The following is a 24,417-nucleotide window of genomic DNA, read 5'->3' as shown; positions in this document are numbered from 1 at the left end:
GGAGACCAGCTACTCACTAGGTATAAACTGACCAAGGCGGCGCTGTTGTTAACAGACTGACCTTGTATTTGGAAGTATGGAGGCCCTAATCCACATCCGGCCATTGCAATTTAGTTCTTTCATGGACTCCATAAATTACTTCAGGTAAATATTGAGCTGACATCTGCAACACCATTGTTAAAGCGGTACAGATGGAAACAACAACTGCTGCTGCTGCCACAACTCCACAGTAGGTGAGACCATAGTAACCATAGTGTAATCGTGAAGTACTGTGCTTGGTGGTGCAGTGATAAAACGCCAGATTAAAAATCCAAAAGTCTGAGAAAATTGTTCAATATGGATTAACCAAATGAGGCGGTGAAATTGTTAACAGACTGATCTCATATATGGGAGGTGTTTTCTCTATCCAGTCATCCTCATTTATGTTTTCCATCATTTTCCTACACCATTTTAGGCAAATGCTTTATCAAGGTCACATCAAAACCCCTGTATCATCCTCATAAAAGCATGCTTATATACACTGTGTGTGTGTGTGTGTGTGTGTGTGTGTGTGTGTGTAGAGCTATTTATTTTCATTGTACTAGGATGACAAATCCTATGTCACTAAGACGATCCCTGCGTAAATACATCAATCAATCAAGAATCAATCAACACTCAGTCCTAGCAATTCTTTCCATCATTTACCATTCCTTTTGCTTCCATAAATGTTTGTTCATGTGAAAAATGCCAAGTTGCAACATGGCTCAGAACACATGTCAAACTGTAGGCTCCCCTTTAACATACTGGGCAAGTCAATTCAGTTTAGAAGGTGGAAGTAGGCAACTTCACACCTCCACCAATAGGACAAAGCCTAATAAAGCACTGTGGTGTTCAAATCAACTTTCAGGCTGATTACTGTTTTACCTATAGTGGTTACAATCAGGCAGTTATCACTGCTTTTAGTAAAGGCTGGACAAGTACCAAGATCCAGTTTGTCAACAGAAAGTGAACCACAATACACCAAAAGTTTCTGTCGATACAGACACGAGACAGGAAACAGAATTAGTTAACACTGACAGACTGATGGCGTCACTGGTATGGCAGTGGTAGGAGCCTTGCTGAAAACACTCAACACAAAGCAGTATTAACATAGGCTCCAACAAACTAATGGGACCTCCACAGTAATACGGGTTTTTGTGCTAGGCAAGTTCTTGTTGTAAATGCCTTTAAAAAATTGAAAATAATAACTAAATGCTTGGGGAAACAGGAGTTCTCATTAGGGATGTAAATTTAACTACAATGCGCAATGTATGTAAAAGATTGTCCAGACTCATTTGCTGGTCTTATGAACGCGCAATCAATCTGTCTCCTTCCAACCTAATCTAGGCCTCTGTCTACAAAACACGTCTCTCACCACAAACTGCGTTTAGCAAAAAATAGCTTTATCTTGCGACAATATGCAATGGCTTCATCAACCCACAACCAAACTGACACATTCGTACCTAACCTAGGCTACCGGCTATGCTACAATTCAGTCTATCACTGTGACATGACGATTAGGTTTAGTGAATTTTTTCCATAATGGACACAGTTGCACTAAGTGGCTGTTTCTTTATAGAGTTCAGAATAATAACCACTACCACTCACAATAGAAGGTAATTTTATCTAATTCACAACCAGTTTCGGGCTTGTGCCCATCTTCGTGTGGATTTACATTAAATGCATCTGAAGATAGACACAAGCCTGAAACTGGTCATCCATTAAATGAGATCATCTTCTATGATGACTGGCTGCTGTTATTGTTCTAAATCCTATACTCCGGCTCTTGATCCAGATGTGAGGAAAAAAAGTATCTCTCAAACTCGCTCCACAAAAAACTAACAAATACATGACAAATCTGCACTTACATTTTCTTGGTCAGCACAAACCGTTATACTTAGAGAATGCCAGATATTAATATCACATCCACTACACTGAACCCAATATTACCTTACATTTCAATTTGAAGTTATATTCTAAAAACAAAGATTCTGTAACTTCCCAAACGAAAGCTTTGGTACGTTGATAGAGACAATAACAAACACACACACACACACACACAATTTTCAAGCTTTCGCAACCCACGGTTGCTTAATCAGGAACGAGGGAAAGACGAAAGGATGTGGGTTTTAAGGGAGAGGGTAAGGAGTCATTCCAATCCCGGGAGCGGGGGGGAAAAAAGGGACAGGTGTTGTTCCAGTTGCTATTGGCAGGTGGGGTTACACTACACATGGCCTGCACCCCTTAATAGGAAGGGAAAGAAAAGTTAGCTTCTCTATTAGCAGATACTGTAAACGGGGGGGGGGGGGGGGGGGGGCACAGTCACACAAGGGGTGATCCCTTTGGCTATAGGGACCAGGCAGACAGGCTTTTTAGGTTAAAGCCAAATTCCAGACAGACAACAACCAAGTAAAATAGAAGAAAAGAAACTTCATGCGCAACAAGTAGGGATAACGCTAAGGGTGGTTTCAACTTATTTCACCAGAATTCAGGGGAATAAAAAAAAAGGAGGAGGGGTTGATAATGTGTTCAGATGATCTCAAAAATAAGAATGAGATCGATATACTTTGTCTGTGTGAGCACCATGTAACTGTGGGGATGGAAAATGTCAGTATAAATGGGTATAATTTAGCATCTTAAACTTTTATATCTAGTATGGATAAAGGATGAGTTGCCATTTTCATAAAACAAGGGTATAAATACAGAACTGTTGAAGTAAGCAAATTTTGTGTTGATCAGCACTTTGAGGTTTGTGCATGTGAACTTCAGCTAGATAATGTTGTGTTGATATTAGCAACAGTGTACAAGTCTCCACTAGGAGATTGGAAGCTATTCATAAAAAAAAGTTTGACTCCCTATTATGCTGTCTGTCAGACAAAAAGAGGAAGTGGTGATTTCAATGTTAACTTTCTAAGCAATTCTGATAGGAAAAGTGAACTAGAAGTGTTGTCAACAACATATAACTTAGAATCAGTTTTCAATTTCCCTACATGTATAGCTCAGGACAGTAGTACTCTAATAGATAATGCAATTGTACAGCAAGAGGATGCAGAACAAACACATGCTTTCCCTGTGGTAAATGGATTATCTGACCATGATGCACAACTGATTAACCTAGCAGGGTATACACTTCAGAAACCATTACGTAAAAGTGTGAGGGTGCTCAACGCGTATCTACAGATTACTTCAGAGAAAGTTTAGGAAATGTAAACTGGGAAGATGTATATAATGAGCCAAATGTTAATGATAAATGCAGCATATTTCTTGATAAATTTATATCCCTTTTTTAACATTGTTTCCAAAGAAACTTACTAAATGTAACACCAAAAACTTTTCACAGAAACCTTGGATTACTACAGGTATTAAAGTGTCTTCAGAAAGAAAAATAAAACTGTATGAGACAGGTTAAAATATGCCATTGTCAGGCCCCTCTACAAAAAAGGGGGAAACCACAGATGTCAATAATTACCGGCCAGTATCCTTGCATTCTACGGATAGGAGCTTGGAATCTCATATCCCTTAATCGGGCAGGTAGGTTAGAAAATTTAAAAAGGGAAATGGATAGACTGAAGTTAGATATAGTGGGAATTAGTGAAGTTCGGTGGCAGGAGGAACAAGACTTCTGGTCAGGTGAATACAGGGTTATAAATACAAAATCAAATAGGGGTAATGCGGGAGTAGGTTTAATAATGAATAGGAAAATAGGAGTGCGGGTAAGTTACTACAAACAGCATAGTGAACGTATTGTAGTGACCAAGATAGACACGAAGCCCATGCCTACTACAGTAGTACAAGTTTATATGCCAATTAGCTCTGCAGATGACGAAGAAATTGAAGAAATGTATGATGAGATAAAAGAAATTATTCAGGTAGTGAAGGGAGATGAAAATTTAATAGTCATGGGTGACTGGAATTCGAGAGTAGGAAAAGGGAGAGTAGGAAAAGGGAGAGAAGGAAACATAGTGGGTGAATATGGATTGGGGGAGAGAAATGAAAGAGGAAGCCGTCTGGTAGAATTTTGCACAGAGCATAACTTAATCATAACTAACACTTGGTTTAAGAATCATAAAAGAAGGTTGTATACATGGAAGAATCCTGGAGATACTAAAAGGTATCAGATAGATTATATAATGGTAAGACAGAGATTTAGGAACCAGGTCTTAAATTGTAAGACATTTCCAGGGGCAGATGTGGACTCTGACCACAATCTATTGGTTATGAACTGTAGATTAAAACTGCAGAAATTGCTAAAAGGTGGGAATTTAAGGAGATGGGACCTGGATAAACTGACTAAACCAGAGGTTGTACAGAGTTTCAGGGACAGCATAAGGGAACAACTGACAGGAATGGGGGAAAGAAATACAGTAGAAGACAAATGGGTAGCTCTGAGGGATGAAGTAGTGAAGGCAGCAGAGGATCAAGTAGGTAAAAAGACGAGGGCTAGTAGAAATTCTTGGGTAACAGAAGAAATATTGAATTTAACTGATGAAAGGAGAAAATATAAAAATGCAGTAAATGAAGCAGGCAAAAAGGGATACAAACGTCTCAAAAATGAGATCGACAGGAAGTGCAAAATGGCTAAGCAGGCATGGCTAGAGGACAAATGTAAGGATGTAGAGGCTTATCTCACTAGGGGTACAATAGATACAGCCTACAGGAAAATTAAAGAGATCTTTGGAGATAAGAGAGCCACTTGTATGAATATCAAGAGCTCAGATGGAAACCCAGTTCTAAGCAAAGAGGGGAAAGCAGAAAGGTGGAAGGAGTATATAGAGGGTCTATACAAGGGCGATGTACTTGAGGACAATATTATGGAAATGGAAGAGAATGTAGATGAAGACGAAATGGGAGATACGATACTGCATGAAGAGTTTGACAGAGCACTGAAAGACCTAATTCGAAACAAGGCCCCGGGAGTAGACAACATTCCATTGGAACTACTGACAGCCTTGGGAGAGCCAGTCCTGACAAAACTCTACCATCTGGTGAGGAAGATGTAGGAGACAGGCGAAATACCTTCAGACTTCAAGAAGAACATAATAATTCCAATCCCAAAGAAAGCAGGTGTTGACAGATGTGAAAATTACGGAACTATCAGTTTAATAAGTCACAGCTGCAAAATACTAATGCAAATTCTTTACAGACAAATGGAAAAACTGGTAGAAGCAGACCTTGGCGAAGATCAGTTTGGATTCCGTAGAAATATTGGAACACGTGAGGCAGTACTGACCCTACGACTTATCTTAGACAATAGATTAAGGAAAGGTAAACCTACATTTCTAGCATTTGTGGACTTAGAGAAAGCTTTTGACAATGTTGACTGGAATACTCTCTTTCAAAATCTGAAGATGATGTGACTTACCAAATGAAAGTGCTGGCAGGTCGACAGACACACAAACAAACACAAACATACACACAAAATTCAAGCTTTCGCAACAAACTGTTGCCTATCAGGAAAGAAGGAAGGAGAGGGAAAGACGAAAGGATGTGGGTTTTAAGGGAGAGGGTAAGGAGTCATTCCTTAAAATCCACATCCTTTCGTCTTTCCCTCTCCTTCCTTCTTTCCTGATGAGGCAACAGTTTGTTGCGAAAGCTTGAATTTTGTGTGTATGCTTGTGTGTCTGTCGACCTGCCAGCACTTTCATTTGGTACACACACACACACACACACACACACACACACACACACATTGGTGATCCCTTGATGCCTCAGAACATGTCCTACCAACCGATCCCTTCTTCTGGTCAAGTTGTGCCACAAACTTCTCTTCTCCCCAATCCTATTCAATACTTCCTCATTAGTTATGTGATCTACCCATCTAATCTTCAGCATTCTTCTGTAACCACATTTCGAAAGCTTCTATTTATCGTCCATGTTTCACTTATATATATATATATATATCGAGTATTGATTTAAGTGTCAGGAAGCCGTTTCTGAAAGTATTTGTATGGAGTGTAGCCATGTATGGAAGTGAAACATGGATGATAAATAGTTTAGACAAGAAGAGAATAGAAGCTTTTGAAATGTGGTGCTTCAGAAGAATGCTGAAGATTTGATGGGTAGACCACGTAACTAATGAGGAGGTATTGAATAGGATTGGGGAGAAGAGAAGTTTGTGGCACAACTTGACTAGAAGAAGGGATCGGTTGGTAGGACATGTCCTGAGGCATCAAGGGATCACAAATTTAGCATTGGAGGGCAGCGTGGGGGGTAAAAATCGTAGAGGGAGACCAAGAGATGAATACACTAAGCAGATTCAGAAGGATGTAGGTTACAGTAGGTACTGGGAGATGAAGGAGCTTGCACAGGATAGATTAGCATGGAGAGCTGCATCAAACCAGTCTCAGGACTGAAGACCACAACAACAACAACATCCTTGCTTACAGCATTTTCAAAAATCTTTGAGAAAGTAATGTACTCAAGAGTGGTTAACCACCTCAACAGTAATGGGATACTTAGTAAATCACAGTTCGGATTTCAGAAACATTGTTCCACTGAGACAGCAATATACAATTTCACTGTCCACATAATAGAGTCTTTAAATAGTAAAATGTCACCAGTAGGAATATTCTGTGACTTATCCAAAGCATTTGATTGTGTGAACCATGACATTATGTTAGAGAAATTACAATTCTCGGGTATAAATGGAACAGCATATGAGTGGTTTACGTCATATCTACAGAACAGGAAGCAAAAAGTCTCTCTATATGCTTCAAGTGATTCAAAGGAGTTTGCCACCTCATCTAACTGGAGTGAAATTACATTAGGTGTTCCACAAGGTTCGATCATGGGTCCCCTCCAGTTCTTGATACATGTGAATAACCTCCCTTCTTATGTGAAACAAGATGCTGAACTGTCACTGTTTGCTGATGATACAAGCATAATTATTAATCCAGTAAAAGAAAGTCCGATAGAAAATGATACAAATAAGGTCTTTGGAAAAGTTATTAATTGGTTTTCTGCAAATGGGCTTGCTCTGAACTTTGAAAAAACACAGTACATCCAATTTTCTGCTGCAAAAAGTATAATTCCTTCAACAAACATAACACATCAAAAGAAGTCAGTAGCTAGGGTAGAGCATATTAAGTTTCTGGGTGAACATATAAACGAGAATCTTAATTGGAAAATTCATATTTTGGATCTCCTATAGCAACTACGTTCAGCAACTTTTGCAATCAGAATAATTGCCAATTTTGAGGATGTAGAAATTAGTAAGCTAAAATACTTTGCATCCTTCCACTCTCTGATGTCATACAGAATAATATACTGGGGCAACTCAACACTTAGGCAAAAGGTATTCACTGCTCAAAAGAAGGTAGGTAGAATAATTTGTGGGGTTCATAGTCGCACATCTTGTAGGAATCTGTTTAAAAGGATAGGAATTCTTACAACTGCATCACAGTACATTTACTCAGTAATGAAATTTTTTCTCAACAACATGGACCAGTTTATAATCAACAGCGACAGTCATGATTACAATACCAGAAAAAAGAAAGAACTTCACTATCCTTTACTTAACCTATCTTTGGCACAGACAGGGGCAAAATATGCTGCTATAAAACTTTTTGATAAATTATCAGATGAAATAAAATGTCTGACAGACAGCAGTAGTAGTTTCAATAGATGAATTCTTGAATATGAGTAAATAAATCTGGAGATATAATATATGCATTTTGTGCCATTTAAGGGAATGGGATAGATAATAGAAATATTTAAGTATAACACTATAATTAAAAAAATAAATGAATAAAATTAAAAAAAACTTGTTTCCTGTGCACATTTCTTGTGCATTTGACACGTTCCACATCATAACGGTTTTTCCGTGCTACTGATCAATGGAACACGTAACTAACTAACTAGGGCCTAACTAACTAACTTTGTTTAGAAAAAAGTAGTCCCATGACAGATATAGATGGCACAATAAGTGTCAAAGGTGTAACTATCAAGTGGCTGTGATGATGACCATAATTATTAGAAAACCACCATGACCTGAGTTCACATTATATGTTTACCATCATTGTTCCTTAATTTTTCATAAATTTTTGAAATTTGAAAAGTCTTTATTTTTTTGTAAAGCTCGGAGCTAGTTGTCTCTGGTTGGTTGGTTTGTTTGGGGAAGGAGACCAGACAGCGTGGTCATCGGTCTCATCGGATTAGGGAAGGATGGGGAAGGAAGTCGGCCGTGCCCTTTTAGAGGAACCATCCCGGCATTTGCCTCGAGTGATTTAGGGAAATCACGGAAAACCTAAATCAGGATGGCCGGACGCGGGATTGAACCGTCGTCCTCCCGAATGCGAGTCCAGTGTCTAACCACTGCGCCACCTCGCTCGGTCTTGTCTCTGGTGAGACTGAATATAAAAATTTGATTTTTGCACATTTTGTACATGTATATGATAGCAAATTACTGTAAAAATTCCAATGTTGATATTTGTCTGTGAAGATAGATATGAATTTTTCAAAATGAGAAAATAATTCACATTACACTACAACTGATCTTGTAACTGATCTTGTAACTGTTGCCTAATTCATGTGTGATTATTGGTTAGACGTGATCAATTATTACTGAAGTTAAGATGCTGAATTATATGCAGAAACTTGAAAAATTACTCGACTAAACATTTATATTATTTTAACAAATTTAAAATAAATATTTTCTACTACTTCTTAGTGACACACAATAAGACCTCCCAGTTGCTGTTGTAAGTTCAAGCACTGAAAGCTTCCTTAATACATTTTTCATTGATATTTAGATTGTGTCACTAGTAGATTTCTTGAATGATGTTATTTGACCAGCAGAGTGGGAAATATGCACAAAAACATCATTGTTTCCAAACTTATTCTTTCAACCTGTGCTAGCCAACATTGTCCATCACACACACACACACACACACACACACACACACACACCACTATATCGATTATCAGTGTTACACAGAGAGGTAATTTTACAGACACAATGATCCTCATAAATTTTGGTTTCTGATGTTACACAGCATCGAACTAAGTTTCCTGCAATGTTAAGGAATTGGTAAAATTGCTTTGTTCCTTTCATTGCTGTATAGTTTTCAAATCTAGTTTGAAGGGTTATTTTGATATGAAGAACTACCTCTTCTTTCTTGACAAAAAAAAAATAGGTGATGCCTGTAACACCATCCTTGCAAAAGACATACAACTCCTCTATTGTAAGAATTTGGTCTGTGGTCTTTCTTTGTAGGCTTGCTCTACTCACTTCACATTAGTTGTATCTCCTATTCCACCACATGCATTTTTACCGGTAAAGAGGCAAAAATAGAGCCATTCAGCCTACAACCTGAAACCTACTTTATGTTACAAAGATTTGAAAAATTGTATCTGTTCAGTGTGGTCCTAACTGCCGTCTGCTTCACGTCTGCTGTGCAGCGAGCTACCTTAATTTAAGTATTAACTGCATTTTTCTTACTTGTCACTTCTTCTTCCGTGTGTTTTTGCTTTTAGGAAGCTTTAATTGTCGAGTGCTAGTAATAGTGTTCCATAGATTTTGTGTTTGTTTTGAATACAGTCAGAGAGCATCCCTTTAGTCAACCATAGTGCCAGTAGTGCTAGTGTTAATTCAATACAGTCCAGATACAGGTAGTGTTATTTTCATTGTTTTCTGCAAGAAGTGGCTAGCAATCACAGTTTAGTCAACACTCAGCCGCCTTTAGTGAATTAGCAGTCCAGTTAAAAGTTGATTAACTCTCCACAGTAAATTGATTTCTTAGGATGGATAGGACGTGTGACTGCTGTGTACGGACGCAGGAGGAGCTGGCCACTGTTCGCGAACAGCTGAGCTGTGTTGATGGCCACGGTCAGCCGTCTTCAAGCTGCTGCCTCGGAGTGTAACAGCAGTGGGGAGTCTGATGCGTCGCATGGTACACCCCAGGTGTTACGTGCTTCACCCACTGTCCCTGCTGTCGAGACATCTTCGCGGGTATGGGGCGCGGTTGGGCCAAACTCTCCCCAAGGGGAGTGGCGGGTTCATCTACATCTACATCTACATCTACATTTATACTCCGCAAGCCACCCAACGGTGTGTGGCGGAGGGCACTTTACGTGCCACTGTCATTACCTCCCTTTTCTGTTCCAGTATGGTTTGCGGGAAGAACGACTGTCTGAAAGCCTCCATGCGCACTCTAATCTCTCTAATTTTACATTCGTGATCTCCTCGGGAGGTATAAGTAGGGGGAAGCAATATATTCGATACCTCATCCAGAAACGCACACTCTCGAAACCTGGCGAGCAAGCTACACCGCGATGCAGAGCGCCTCTCTTGCAGAGTCTGCCACTTGAGTTTGTTAAACATCTCCGTAATGCTATCACGGTTACCAAATAACCCTGTGACGAAACGCACCGCTCTTCTTTGGATCTTCTCTATCTCCTCCGTCAACCCGATCTGGTACGGATCCCACACTGATGAGCAATACTCAAGTATAGGTCGAACGAGTGTTTTGTAAGCCACCTCCTTTGTTGATGGACTACATTTTCTAAGGACTCGCCCAATGAATCTCAACTTGGTACCCCGCCTTACCAACAATTAATTTTATATGATGATTCCACTTCAAATCGTTCCGCGCGCATACTCCCAGATATTTTACAGAAGTAACTGCTACCAGTGTTTGTTCCGCTATCATATAATCATACAATAAAGGATCCCTCTTCCTATGTATTCGCAATACATTACATTTGTTAATGTTAAGGGTCAGTTGCCACTCCCTGCACCGAGTGACTATCCGCTGCAGATCTTCCTGCATTTCGTTGCTATTTTCTAATACTGCAACTTCTCTGTGTACTACAGCATCATCTGCGAAAAGCCACATGGAACTTCCGACACTATCTACTAGGTCATTTATATATATTGTGAAAAGCAATGGTCCCATAACGCTCCCCTGTGGCACACCAGAGATTACTTTAATGTCTGTAGACGTCTCTCCATTGATAACAACATGCTGTGTTCTGTTTGCTAAAAACTCTTCAATGCAGCCACACATCTGGTCTGACATTCCGTAGGCTCTTACTTTGTAAATTAGGCGACAGTGCGAAACTGTATCGAACGCCTTCCGGAAGTCAAGAAAAATAGCATCTACCTGGGAGCCTGTATCTAATATTTTCTGGGTCTCATGAACAAATAAAGCGAGTTGGGTCTCACACGATCGCTGTTTCCGGAATCCATGTTGATTCCTACATAGTAGATTCTGGGTTTCCAAAAACGACATGATACTGGAGCAAAAAACATGTTCTAAAATTCTACAATAGATCGGCGTCAGAGATATACGTCTATAGTTTTGCGCATCTGCTCGACGACCCTTCTTGAAGACTGGGACTACCTGTGCTCTTTTCCAATCATTTGGAACCTTCCGTTCCTCTAGAGACTTGCGGTACACGGCTGTTAGACGGGGGCAAGTTCTTTCGCGTACTCTGTGTAGAATCGAATTGGTATCCCGTCAGGTCCAGTGGACTTTCCTCTGTTGAGTGATTCAAGTTGCTTTTCAGCGGCGTTCGTAGCGCACGAGGCGGAGGGTAAATGTGGAGGCTGGCCGTGTGGCATCGCCCGTTCTGCCTGTGAGTGGACATGTGGCTGCTCCTTCAGCAAGGTCCGAGCAGGCACATGGGGGGAGGGGTTTATTAGTTATTGGGAGCTCCAACGTTAGGCGGGTGATGGAGCCCCTTAGGAAAATAGCGGAAAGGTTGGGGAAGAAGGCCAGTGTTCACTCTGTCTGCTTGACAGGGGGTCTCATCCGAGATGTGGAGGAGGCCCTGCCGGCGACGACAGAGAGCACTGGGTGCACCCGACTGCAAATTGTTGCTCATGTCGGCACCAATGACTCCTGCTGTCTGGGTTCAGAGGTCATCCTCAGTTCGTACAGGCAGTTGGCGGAAAGCCTTGCTTGCGGGGTGGAATCAGAGCTAACTATTTGTAGTATCGTTCCCAGAACCGATCACGGTCCCTTGGTTTGGAGCCAAGTGGAAGGCTTAAACCAGAGGCTCAGACGATTTTGCGGAGATCTGGGGTGCAAATTTCTCGACCTCCGCTATCGGGTGGAGAAATGTAGGGTCTACAAGGGTATCGGAGTACGTGTGGAGTGCACATGGGGGTTTTTTTAGGTTAGAGAATTCCCTCCCTAGGCCCGACAAGACGTCTCCTGAGACGCGGCAAGGAACGAGTAGGCAAAATGCAACAGGGAATAACAATATTAATGTGCTAATAGTAAACTGCAAGAGCGTCTATAGAAAGGTACCAAAACTGGTCGCATTAATAAACGGTCACAACGCCCATATAGTACTAGGGACAGAAAGTTGGCTGAAATCAGACGTAAACAGTGATGAAATCCTAAACTCAGATTGGAATTTATACCGCAGAGACAGGCTGGACAGTGAAGGGGGAGGTGTGTTTATAGCGATAAGAAGTGCAATAGTATCGAAGGAAAGTGACGGAGATCCGAAATGTGAAATAATTTGGGCGAAGGTCACGGTTAAAGCAGGCTCAGACATGGCAATTGGATGTCTCTATAGGCCCCCTGGCTCAGCAGATGTTGTGGCTGAGCACCTGAAGGAAAATTTAGAAAATATTTCGAGTAGATTTCCCCACCATGTTATAGTTCTGGGTGGAGGTTTTAATCTGCCAGATATAGACTGGGAGACTCAAACATTCATAACGGGTGGCAGGGACAAAGAATCCAGTGAAATTTTTTTGGGTGCTTTATCTGAAAACTACCTTGAGCAGTTAAACAGAGAACCGACTCGTGGCGATAACATATTAGACCTTCTGGTGACAAACAGACCCAAACTATTTGAAACAGTTAACGTAGAACAGGGAATCAGCGATCATAAAGCGGTTACGGAATCGATGATTTCAGCTGTAAATAGAAATATTAAAAAAGGTAGAAAGATTTTTCTGTTTAGCAAAAGTGACAAAAAACAGATTACAGAGTACCTGACGGCTCAACACAAAAGTTTTGTCTCAAGTACAGATAGTGTTGAGGATCAGTGGACAAAGTTCAAAACCATCGTACAATATGCGTTAGATGAGTATGTGCCAAGCAAGACCATAAGGGATGGAAAAGAGTCACCGTGGTACAACAACCGAGTTAGAAAACTGCTGCAGAAGGAAAGGGAACTTCACAGCAAACATAAACATAGCTAAAGCCTTGCAGACAAACAAAAACTACGCGAAGCGAAATGTAGTGTGAGGAGGGCTATGCGAGAGGCGTTCAATGAATTCGAAAGTACAGTTCTATGTACTGACTTGCCAGAAAAACCTAAGAAATTTTGGTCTTATGTCAAAGCGGTAGGTGGAACAAAACAAAATGTCAAGACACTCTGTGACCAAAATGGTACTGAAAAAGAGGATGACAGACTAAAGGCTGAAATACTAAATGTCTTTTTCCAAAGCTGTTTCACAGAGGAAGTCTGCACTTTACTTCCTTCTCTAGATTGTCGCACACATGACAAAATGGTAGATATCGAAATAGATGACAGAGGGATAGAGATACAATTAAAATCGCTCAAAAGAGGAAAGGCCGCTGGACCTGATGGGATACCAGGTCGATTTTACACAGAGTACGCAAAGGAACTTGCCCCCCTTCTTGCAGCGGTGCACCGTAGGTCTCTAGAAGAGCGTAGCGTTCCAAAGGATTGGAAAAGGGCACAGGTCATCCCCGTTTTCAAGAAGGGTCGTCGAACAGATGTGCAAAACTATAGACCTATATCTCTAACGTCAATCAGTTGTAGAACTTTGGAACATGTGTTATGTTTGAATATAATGACTTTTCTGGAGGCTAGAAATCTACTCTGTAGGAATCATCATGGGTTTCGAAAAGGACGGTCGTGTGAAACCCAGCTCGCGCTATTCGTCCACGAGACTCAGAGGGCCATAGACACGGGTTCACAGGTAGATGCCGTGTTTCTTGACTTCCGCAAGGCGTTCGATACAGTTCCCCACAGTCGTTTAATGAACAAAGTAAGAGCATATGGACCATCAGACCAATTGTGTGATTGGATTGAAGAGTTCCTAGATAACAGAACGCAGCATGTCATTCTCAATGGAGAGAAGTCTTCCAAAGTAAGAGTGATTTCAGGTGTGCCGCAGGGGAGTGTTGTAGGACCGTTGCTATTCACGATGTACATAAATGACCTTGTGGATGACATCGGAAGTTCACTGAGGCTTTTTGCAGATGATGCTGTGGTGTATCGAGAGGTTGTAACAATGGAAAATTGTACTGAAATGCAGGAGGATATGCAGCGAATTGACGCATGGTGCAGGGATTGGCAATTCAATCTCAATGTAGACAAGTGTAATGTGCTGTGAATACATAGAAAGATAGATCACTTATCATTTAGCTACAAAATAGCAGGTCTGCAACTGGAAGCAGTTAATTCCATAAATTATCTGGGATTACGCATTAGGAGCGATTTAAAATGGAATGATCATATCAAGTTGATCATCGGTAAAGCAGATGCCAGACTAAGATTCATTGGAAGAATCCTAAGGAAATGCAATCCGAAAACAAAGGAAGTAGGTTACAGTGCGCTTGTTCGCCCACAGCTTGAATACTGCTTAGCAGTGTGGGATCCGTACCAGATGGGGTTGATAGAAGAGATAGAGAAGATCCAACGGAAAGCAGCGCGCTTCGCTACAGGATCATTTAGTAATCGCGAAAGCGTTACGGAGATGATAGATAAACTCCAGTGGAAGACTCTGCAGGAGAGACGCTCAGTAGCTTGGTACGGGCTTTTGTTAAAGTTTCGAGAACATACCTTCACCGAAGAGTCAAGAAGTATATTGCTCCCTCCTATGTATATCTCGCGAAGAGACCATGAGGATAAAATCAGAGAGATTAGAGCCCACACAGAAGCATACCGGCAATCCTTCTTTCCACGAACAATACGAGACTGGAATAGAAGAGAGAACCAATAGAGGTACTCAAGGTACCCTCCGCCACACACCGTCAGGTGGCTTGCGGAGTATGGATGTGGATGTGGATGTAGATGTAGATTGACAACCAGTTCCATGTGAAAAGTATATGAGCTTCTCAACCTTGGGCAACTTTTCTTTTATGTAATTTGTTACATACTTTTGAAACACATGGACAACCGAAGTGCTGCGCTCCAAGTGGTCACTTAGAATGCAAGTTGAAGAACTGCAAACTTCATCTTTCTCATTTTTTAATTACAGAACAAATGGATGCACTGCTGCCTGGTCAAAGATCCAGTGGTACCCTCGTATTTCAGCCTTTAAGTTTTCTGAAAAATTTGTTAGGGCTATGCATTCACTTTCATAAAGTTGTGCCTCTTTGTCCTCCAAAAACGTATTTGGATGTTAGAAACATAGTAGTGATTTTGAAATTTTCAAAGATTCGAAATACTCTTCCTGACATTTAACCATTGATACCATTTCAGCCCCGTACATTGTGACCCACTGTTTGAAGGTAACACTGTCGGGCATTTCCTCCTCAGCTTTGTTAAACCATTCAAGAGCAGTTTCTTTAGCATGACATTTATCATCACACTCATTGTGCAGTCATAATTGTTAGTGCAACAGACCATTAAATCTAGTAACTCTTTGTAGTTCACATCATCAAGTTTTGCACCTCTTGTCAACAGTCTGACATTTGGATATAAACAAAGGCGATATAAACAAACACAAATAGAGTGTGGGCTCCTGAGGAACCAGCCAAAACCACCACTTGGGAAGAAGGTCACAAAATTTGAGCCTTCCAATTTTGCATTCAGGATGAGCATTTTGAAAGCTACCTAAAATTCATTTAAATTTGTCAGCACTAGTTGTTTCTGCTTTGTTACTTTTACTCCGTCTATAACAACTCTTTTGCTATCTTTGCACAGTCTACTGCTTTCATTGTCATGAAAAAACTGCTGGATCTTTTTAATTGTTTCTCCCCTTACATCTACTCCTTTCTTCTTTCTTAAAACTGGTAGACTGCCTTGCTCTTTCACTAACTTTTGATTTAGCTAACCAAACAATCAGAAATTATGAACTTTTGAACTGTTCTTTTAACTTTTTCCTCAAATTGTTCAAATGGCTCTGAGCACTAAGGGACTTAAAATCTGAGGTCATCAGTCCCCTAGAACTTAGAACTACTTAAACCTAGTTAACCTAAGGACATCACACACATCCATGCCCGAGGCAGGATTCGAACCTGCGACCGTAGCGGTCGCACGGTTCCCGGCTGAAGCGTATAGAACCGCTCAGCCACACTTTTTCCTCTTTAGGTGTCACTGAACACTTATCACTGAACACTTACTTGAAGTACAATTGGTATCTGTGTTATTAAAGCGCGATTCTAAGTCTCTTCTAATTTTGTCTGAAATTCGATAACTACATTTCTTTTTCCGCTACTTATTTCCTATTTTTGAAGCAGAAGACACCTCTAAATTAGAACCAGCAAAATCCAATTTACTTATAGCTTCCTCATGACAAATCTACATCGCATTAACAAGGTTACATTAACATGGTTACATGATTCTGGTCCTTAATTCAAGACAAATATTTTTGAGTAACGATTTGGGCACAGGAAATTTCCAGGAATCAAATTAAGCTTTACTTGTAACTAGCAAGTACAAATGTTCAAGTTTTATTTCCCTCAAACTTTTAATAACTGGCTTTTTATGAACTTTGAGTGTATCCGAGAATTTTTTTCCAAAAATCTGATTGTACTTCAGAGTATATTTTTCTCATCCTACTCAAACTGATGAAACAGAGGACACTGCTTGTAATTTTAACAAAGTTTGCCTATCTTCATCAAAGTCATTAACATTTTTTAAAACTGAACCATACACTGATTTGTGACACACTACACTTACCATATGTCCAATAGAGCACTTTTCATCCATTTTATCACATTCCAGTTAGTCTTTCAAATTTATTTATTATTAAATTTTAAAATTATTTTAGTTAATTAAAAATTACACTTACAACAAAAGCAGATAAAATATTCTGCACTGTCAATGGAGTATGTACATCCGCTCTAAAAGAGGTTTCTCAACAAACTGCTTACAACAATGCCACACCCAGCCAATGTAGTGGTGCTGCACAATTCATATACAGACTTGTCACTGACTACTGGGCTCCTGCGTGCAGACTTTAAAATCTGTTAAGTCTGTCCACTGAGCTCCTGTTACTTTTGTCTTGAGGACTAAAGTCATGCACAAAACTGTAGCCTTTTTAACAACAGACAAATTTCACATTTTTATTATTTTACTTGCAACATTTTTTAACCTGTAATAATGTGCTAAACTGAGAATAAACCTAGATTTAAACGGGCAAATTTTTTTAACATAGAAATAAACCAAAAGCTCCTATTGTTTAATATTTTATTATTGAAATAAATAATGCTGACTAAACAAATGATCGTAGTATTAACTAAATGTATGTTACAACTAAATTTTGTTACAATGTTACAATAAACCACATAAATAAGCAACATCCATAAGATCAATTGTCGCACAACGTGAATTATTTTGTCATTTTCAAAAATTCATGTCTTTGTTCACAGTCAAATATCAATGTTGGAAATTTTTACAGTACTTTGCTATCATATAGGTGCACAAATCAAATTTTTATATTCAGTCCCACTGGAGATAACTAGCTCTGAACATTACAAAAGATAAAGATTTTCAAATTCCAAAAATTTATAAAAAATTAAGGAAACGATTGTCAGCATTGTCACTCTATTTAAGACTAGTAATTTATGACAGCTAACTACAGAAAAAGATACACACTGATAAATCACTCCTTGGTTGTTATTTTTGGGTCTAAATAGTGGATTTCATATCAGCGCACACTCCGCTGCAGAGTGAAAATCCCATTCTGGATTTTCTAAGTTTTCAGTGCCAAACTTTGGAGGTCATTTCAAATGTTATTTTTGAATTCATTGTAATAAACAATGTTCTAGAGGAGACTTTTCTAAAATCAATTACGTAAATTGCAATGTTGTAACTTAACCCAGCACAGAGATATTCAAATTAGCGATAACATCTCCAAACTGAAAACCGTCATGCACTTACAAATGACTTCTCAATTATAAGGTAATAACATACAAAAAATCAAAATATTTAAAAATGGTCAAGCAACCCTCATTGGATCACTTCATATGGACTGACTGCAACTGTGACTCATTGATGTTATAGTTGTAGCACACTATTTTTATGTATTTCATTAAATGAACAATTTTAAATTTCTGAACTTGTAAAGCAAGTTTCCAGTCTTTGTGCCACTTTCTAATTAAGATCTGCTTTTCCAGATAGTACATCAATTATACACAACTGCATTATGTCCAAATTTACTATTAATAGTGGCCACTTGGCCATTAGTATACAACATGAACAGCAAAGGGTGCAAAATACTTCCCTGAGGCACAATTTGACGGCCCTGATCCACGGCTTTCAGTATGTGTTGTGAGAATAATGTGAGTTGGATGTTGAATGACCAACATTCTGCGTTGTTTACAGCCAATTGTTGTTTGTCTACAAACTAATGTTTGATAATTCAAGGCAAGACACTCATTACAATTATGGTGATAATTTAAATACTTCAAATGCACACAAGCCAGAATTGGTCAACAGTAGAAAATAAATAATAAACCCAGTCTACGGAAGAAAATGATCAGGTTCAACACATTTTGCGCCACTGTGGTTCAAGCCCAAAGAAAAGCAATCAAGTTTCCTGTTTTTGAAGGTCTGTTGACTAAAGTGCACTTACAATGTCATAATCTCTTACATTGTGTGCTGAGTGCTGATCTTGACAAATCATTAATGTTATCATAAATCTTATCACTTATTTCAGCAGAAGATATGATTTGATTAATTTGTTTTCGATATGGATAGTGTCAGGTAACTTTTAGTGATCTGGTTGTTTACTGCCTGTCATATTTATTTGATGCCTTTAAAAAATTTGTTGTGCTGATAAGACTGACTAATAAGAGAAACCTGGAGTCCAGGTAACATTAGAATGAGAGTGTCTGGATGTGACTTGGTGAAACCAATCAATGAAAACTCCCACAGAACTACCCTCAAAAGAAAAATTCTTCATAATTCATGATGGGCAGGGTATCAAGCAACTAAATGTTGCCTAATACCTACATTTAATGTAGAGCCTAACATCTAAATTACTGTCACATGAGCTAGCAAAGTGTGGGTTCATGCAATTTTATCACACTTCCCATCACTTTCTGGCAGCTGAGTTACCACATTTTGATGGCTCATGAACTGTCAGCAAGTAATGTTTCCATACTGGATGGCGAGACAATGCCCGTGAGCTACAAGATCATCATCTTAACCCAATTGTCCCAGTTTGGTGTTTCGCATCAACTTTTTTTAATTGACCCCCCCTTCCTGAAGATACCGTAAACCATTGAGCTCTCTTACTTTCCTCAGAATATTAACTGAACATCTTAAATATTTCATTCAATGATAACAATCAATCTTTGAAAATATAATATAACTAAATGGATAAAAATATCTACTCATTAAGCAGTGGCAGGAAAAAGCATACATGAAAGGTATTAAAGTATGGCGTCAGTGGAAGTGCCCAATTCCACCTGTCGGGTTTGACCCATGTTGTGGTGTGTTACGTCACTATGGTGCAGTGATTTTGAGTTGGTTGTGTTTGTGGATGTCCGAGTTGTTGTATTTGGTGGTGCCCCCAGGTGGATGTGGACATGTTGAGTTTAACATGTGGTATTGGGTTCATTTGAGTTTTGGTTGCATTGTGCTACATGGTTTTGGGTTTAAATAGCGGGTGCATTAACATGGGTTGTGGAAGAGTTTTCGGTGAGTTAATAAGGTTTTTGTTTGTGTGCGCGCGCGTGTGTGTGTGTGTGTGTGTGTGTGTGTGAGCCAACCTGGGTGATATCACCAGAGACTTTTTGGTAAATAATTTTTGTTTTTGTTTTATTCTATACTAATAGTGATGTTTTTCCCATTATATATTTATGGTAGGTTGGTTGCGTTTTAGCTGATGTATTTGGGTTTTTGAGTTGTTGGGGTTCTGGTTCCACTTTTTGAAGTTGTAGGTACTGGTTTTTTGGTACTGATAACTGCAGTTGGGCTATACAGGTCAAGGGAAATGTCAGAGTTCACTTTTTGGAGTTGTTGGTGTTGGTTTCTGTCTCAATTTCTGCGGTTGAGCTACATTAGTCAAGGGAAATGTCCGGTTCCCATGGTTTTGTTTTTGCAGTGGAATGTTGTAATTTAATTTTTTGTTACATGATTTGTTTTAGGATGGTGTGGTGTTTTTTTTATTGTCGTATATTTAGCTTGTGCCCACCACAAACCCTCAATTTTCTAACGTTGTCCATTAGTTTCATTTTATTTTTGGAGTGAGACATTATTGTGTCATTTTTTATTTTTATCCACATGTTGGTGTGCATATCTAGTGGCATCACTGTTACAATTTTGTATATGCTGGAAGTAGCCGTTTTTGCTTTACTGGTGACGTCATAGGTCAAAGCAGATGGATGGAATCAGACGCTTCTGTAATGCCGAATTTTTGCAAGCTTTTGGTGCTAGTGGCTCCTTCTCCTAGAAGAAGGGTTTAAGGGGAAGGAAGAGGGGCAACGGAAAAGGACTGGTGAGTTTTTGGAAAAGGGAAAGAATCCATAAGAGTCAACGAGAACCCCAGGTTGGGGAGACTTACGGGACACGATGAGAAGGAAAGACTGCACCAGATGAGATTTGAAAACTGAAAAGCTTGAAAATGGAAGATAGGGCATATGCAAGAAAGAGATTACTGTGACCATTCCTGCTATAAGATTTACCCTATGCACCCTCCTACCACCACCTATACCATTCATGTAACTGGCAACACATATACAATCAAAGGGAGAGCCACCTGTGAAATGACCCGTCATATACCAGCTGTTATACTGTTCGGCCTTTTTTTACATTGGCATGACCACCATAAAGTTGCCAGTAAGGATGAATGGCCATAGGAGAGTATGCTGTATGCATTACCCTGTTGAGCTTGCTCTACAACATGACAGTCAGATCTTGGTGCCTGTGTCACCACACCTGCCATCTGGTTTCTCCCCCCCCCCCCCCCCCCCCTCCCTCTCAGACTTCAACTTCTCAGAATTCTGCAGGTGGGAATTGGCACTATAACATGTTCTTGGCTCTTAGCAGCCAACTGGCCATAATTTACATTGATTTCTTCAGCCTCAGCATTCCTTCTCGGTAATTACTTCTTTCCTCTTTCCCTGTTAGTTTTCTATATCTTTTTTTTTCTGACCTGTCTATTATTTTGCCGTCCCTCCCACCTGTATCACATGCAAAGCACTTAGCTTTTTGCATTTATTAACTTGTGCACAATGTTTTGGGAGAAATTTATTCTTTGCATATTAACCTATATTCCACCTTAAAGGTGGCCCACAGATTTTCAAATCTCATCTGGCGCAGCCCCCAACTATCAGTCTTTCCTTCTCACCATATCTAGTAAGTCTCCCGACCTGGGGTTCTGGTTGACTTTTCCAGTTCTTTTCCTTTGCCCTTCTTCCTTCCCTTTTAACCCTTCTGCCAGAAGGAGCCATTAGCTCCAAAAGCTTGCAAATTTTAATATATTTTATGTGTGTGTTTTCCAGCTGCTGCTTGGCAAGTAGATTTTTATCTATCCTGAAATATTTAGTTATCACACTGAATATCATTCTTGTCACTTTTAGTGCCATAATACACAACACAAATATGAGGCATATGTATGTCTTGGTGCTGAGCAAATGCCCCAGAATCCTTTTGGCAAACAGCCCAAGATGCATTTTCACTTTACTCCCACATCTTAATTATTCCCACATCTTAATTATGACTGATAATTGATGACTTTTAAAGGATTATGGTAAAGAAAGTAAGCTTCAACCATGTGTCCAGACTCAATAATACACCTGTTGGCAATCTTGGAACTCTTTCTCATGCTTCCTTACCATCATAGTTCTTGTCCACGTTTAAGATGCATAACGAAGTGAAGACTTGCAGTGGGTCCTGGTTAGGATGTGGAAGGATGTAGGCATCTGAAGGGAGTCATACGTTTAAAGATAATGACTGTGTTTATTGCAAATTTGGATTACAAAGGAATTGTTTGGGGTTAACCTACATTCTGTATGTGTCAGCCTTATCATCAACATAAGTGGGTGGACAAGCACTCCTCTGCAGACAGATGCAGCAAACAGTCACATGGCTCCTCTCCAATGCCTCCTGACTGGACATTAAAAGAATGTGCAGGCTCTAAACTGCCCTTGGACTTCGATCTATTGATTCAGCATGCATGCAGCGGCACATGAAATAGGTTAGAATAACTGGGTACTGAATGTAAAATCTAGCAAAACAAAGGCAATAAAAATTATTAATTTCTTAGGTTCATACAAAAGCTTTGTTGTTTATCTTACAGCACCACACATTCCAGACTGCTCCACTGGCAAAACATACAAAATAACAGGGGGCAACAACAGTGACATTCAATAAACTTGAAAGTTTTGTTTATATTATAGCAGCATACCACTAGGCCTGCCAATCTGTTATTCAGTGTGAATGACTGACAAACTAACTACTTCACCAATGCCAATCTCCAGTTTATTTTTTTTCTCCACCTCTCAAGTTAGTTTTCTTTCTCCACCTAGCATGAGTACTTTCGAATTCTATTCTCTGAAATACTAGCATCATCTGTTTGTAATGGTCTACCTGGTCTTGATTTACTCATTTTTCTGCTCTGCTTCTCCATTCTCTTCCATATTTGTTCACTATTGGAATTTACTTTTAATCCTCAACTCACTTGGTGCGGTCTCTCAGACCATGCAAAAATTTTCAAATTCACTCTCCAAGGTTAGTTCTGGTGAATGCTTTTATATTCTCCTTCAACTGACAACCCTACAATGTTTTGTTACTGGCTGCATTAGCCCCTTCTTTGTTTGTTGTTGACACATGTTAATGATGTGTTGGGGTCTCCTAGACTGCACCTCCCTGAACTAAGTGCCTATTTTCTTTGATATAAAGCAAAATGTATTCACAGGAACAAGAGAGTTTTAACAATTCTAAAGTCTGATGAAACTGTTGGTCAGTAGCTGGAAGACGACGTCAGTGATATAGATCAAGAAATAGATTAATAAGTTGACAATTTTACTATAGCCAGTGATGCTAGCAAACATGGCACTCATGCACAGAAAGAGCTTCAGGACAATTGAGATGTGGACCTTTCTGTTTCTATAGGAAAATATTTAAATATTAGTTACAACCAAATATTAATCCCAGCATCGAATGTCAGTTTTGCACTTTCTTTTTGTACCTATCAAAAGCAATTTTATGTGAAACTTTAAAATTAATTTCAAGTGAAAATTTAGTCACTACAGAGATGATATGATTTTTTTTAGAATGTAAAATTCAGTTCTCGAAAAATTAAATTTGTGCGTACAAAAAAATGGGGGACGGGGGGGGGGGGGGGTGCAAGATACTACGTGATTTTGTGTGACACAAAGTGAACTACTGCAGGCTTCATTTAGCGCAATAAAAGCAACAAGGAATATTTAGACAACACTTAACTAACTGTATAAATAAATGTTATACAAATTAAATTAAAAATTTGCTTTAAATCTAGATTCCAACATAGGGGTCCCAGAGACCACACCTCGCGGTATACGTTACAGAAAAGTTAGCCCCCATTTCTTTATTTCCATTCAATCGAAACAAGCAAAATTTTTCACTAAGCAGAAACTGAGTTAAACACGTAACTGAAATCATTTAAAATGGGGCACTTTTATTTTGGATGTTTGTTTCATAACTATCCACACAGTAACAATTCTCAGTACCTCTTACCTTCCAGTTCTCAACAAATCGGCACACGCAAATAATTTTTTTTTTTTTCAAATAATGGCAGAAATTAATACCCTGACGGACGGATATCACTTGACTTTCACGGGTTAGTAACTGGTTAACAGCATAGCAAACACAATATCAAACAATGCAAGCATTATTGATTAATCAAGCTATTTATTGAACGACACAAAATCCTGAAGTTTAATTTCGTGTTTATATAATATATCGCTTCATTCACGGTCATCGAATAATGTCAGCTCATTACCAATCTATATCAAAAGTTTAGCACCTTATTGTAGAAGTGAGAACAAATACTTACACAAAACGCCGCGTCGTCTTCTTGGACATTGCATTATTCACAGTTTAACAACTGATCGCAACAAGCATGTTACAGTCTTCATTTCTTCTAAAACGACCAGATATTCACTACACCGGCTTAATAACTGTCACTGCTGAAAAAGTTTTTGCATTCGTGTTTACTAACAATCTCTTCCGAACCTGGGCAAGCCGCGATAACACCTTCGCAGGATTTCATCGCCGGTGTTCAACTGGTAATTCATTTGTTCAAGCCGGAAG

The 24,417-nt window shown here is 39.4% G+C and overlaps 1 protein-coding gene across 4 annotated transcripts in view; it reads right to left on the bottom strand.

Moving 5' to 3' along the window:
* Positions 1-24,390, bottom strand: part of LOC124716288 — a 125,902-nt gene extending 101,512 nt beyond the window's left edge. For all 4 annotated transcript variants that reach the window (XM_047243165.1, XM_047243174.1, XM_047243193.1 and 1 more), the window contains exon 1: positions 24,161-24,390. In XM_047243165.1, coding sequence (XP_047099121.1) covers positions 24,161-24,194 — 34 coding nt within the window. In that variant the 5' untranslated portion in view covers positions 24,195-24,390. The remainder of the gene's footprint in view (positions 1-24,160) is intronic.
* Positions 24,391-24,417: the final 27 nt, after the last annotated feature.

Source organism: Schistocerca piceifrons, chromosome 1 (genome assembly GCF_021461385.2).
Source record: "Schistocerca piceifrons isolate TAMUIC-IGC-003096 chromosome 1, iqSchPice1.1, whole genome shotgun sequence".
Lineage (NCBI taxonomy): Eukaryota > Metazoa > Arthropoda > Insecta > Orthoptera > Acrididae > Schistocerca > Schistocerca piceifrons.
The sequence above is the reverse complement of the archived record's forward strand: the minus strand, read 5'-3'. Positions and strand labels throughout refer to the sequence as shown.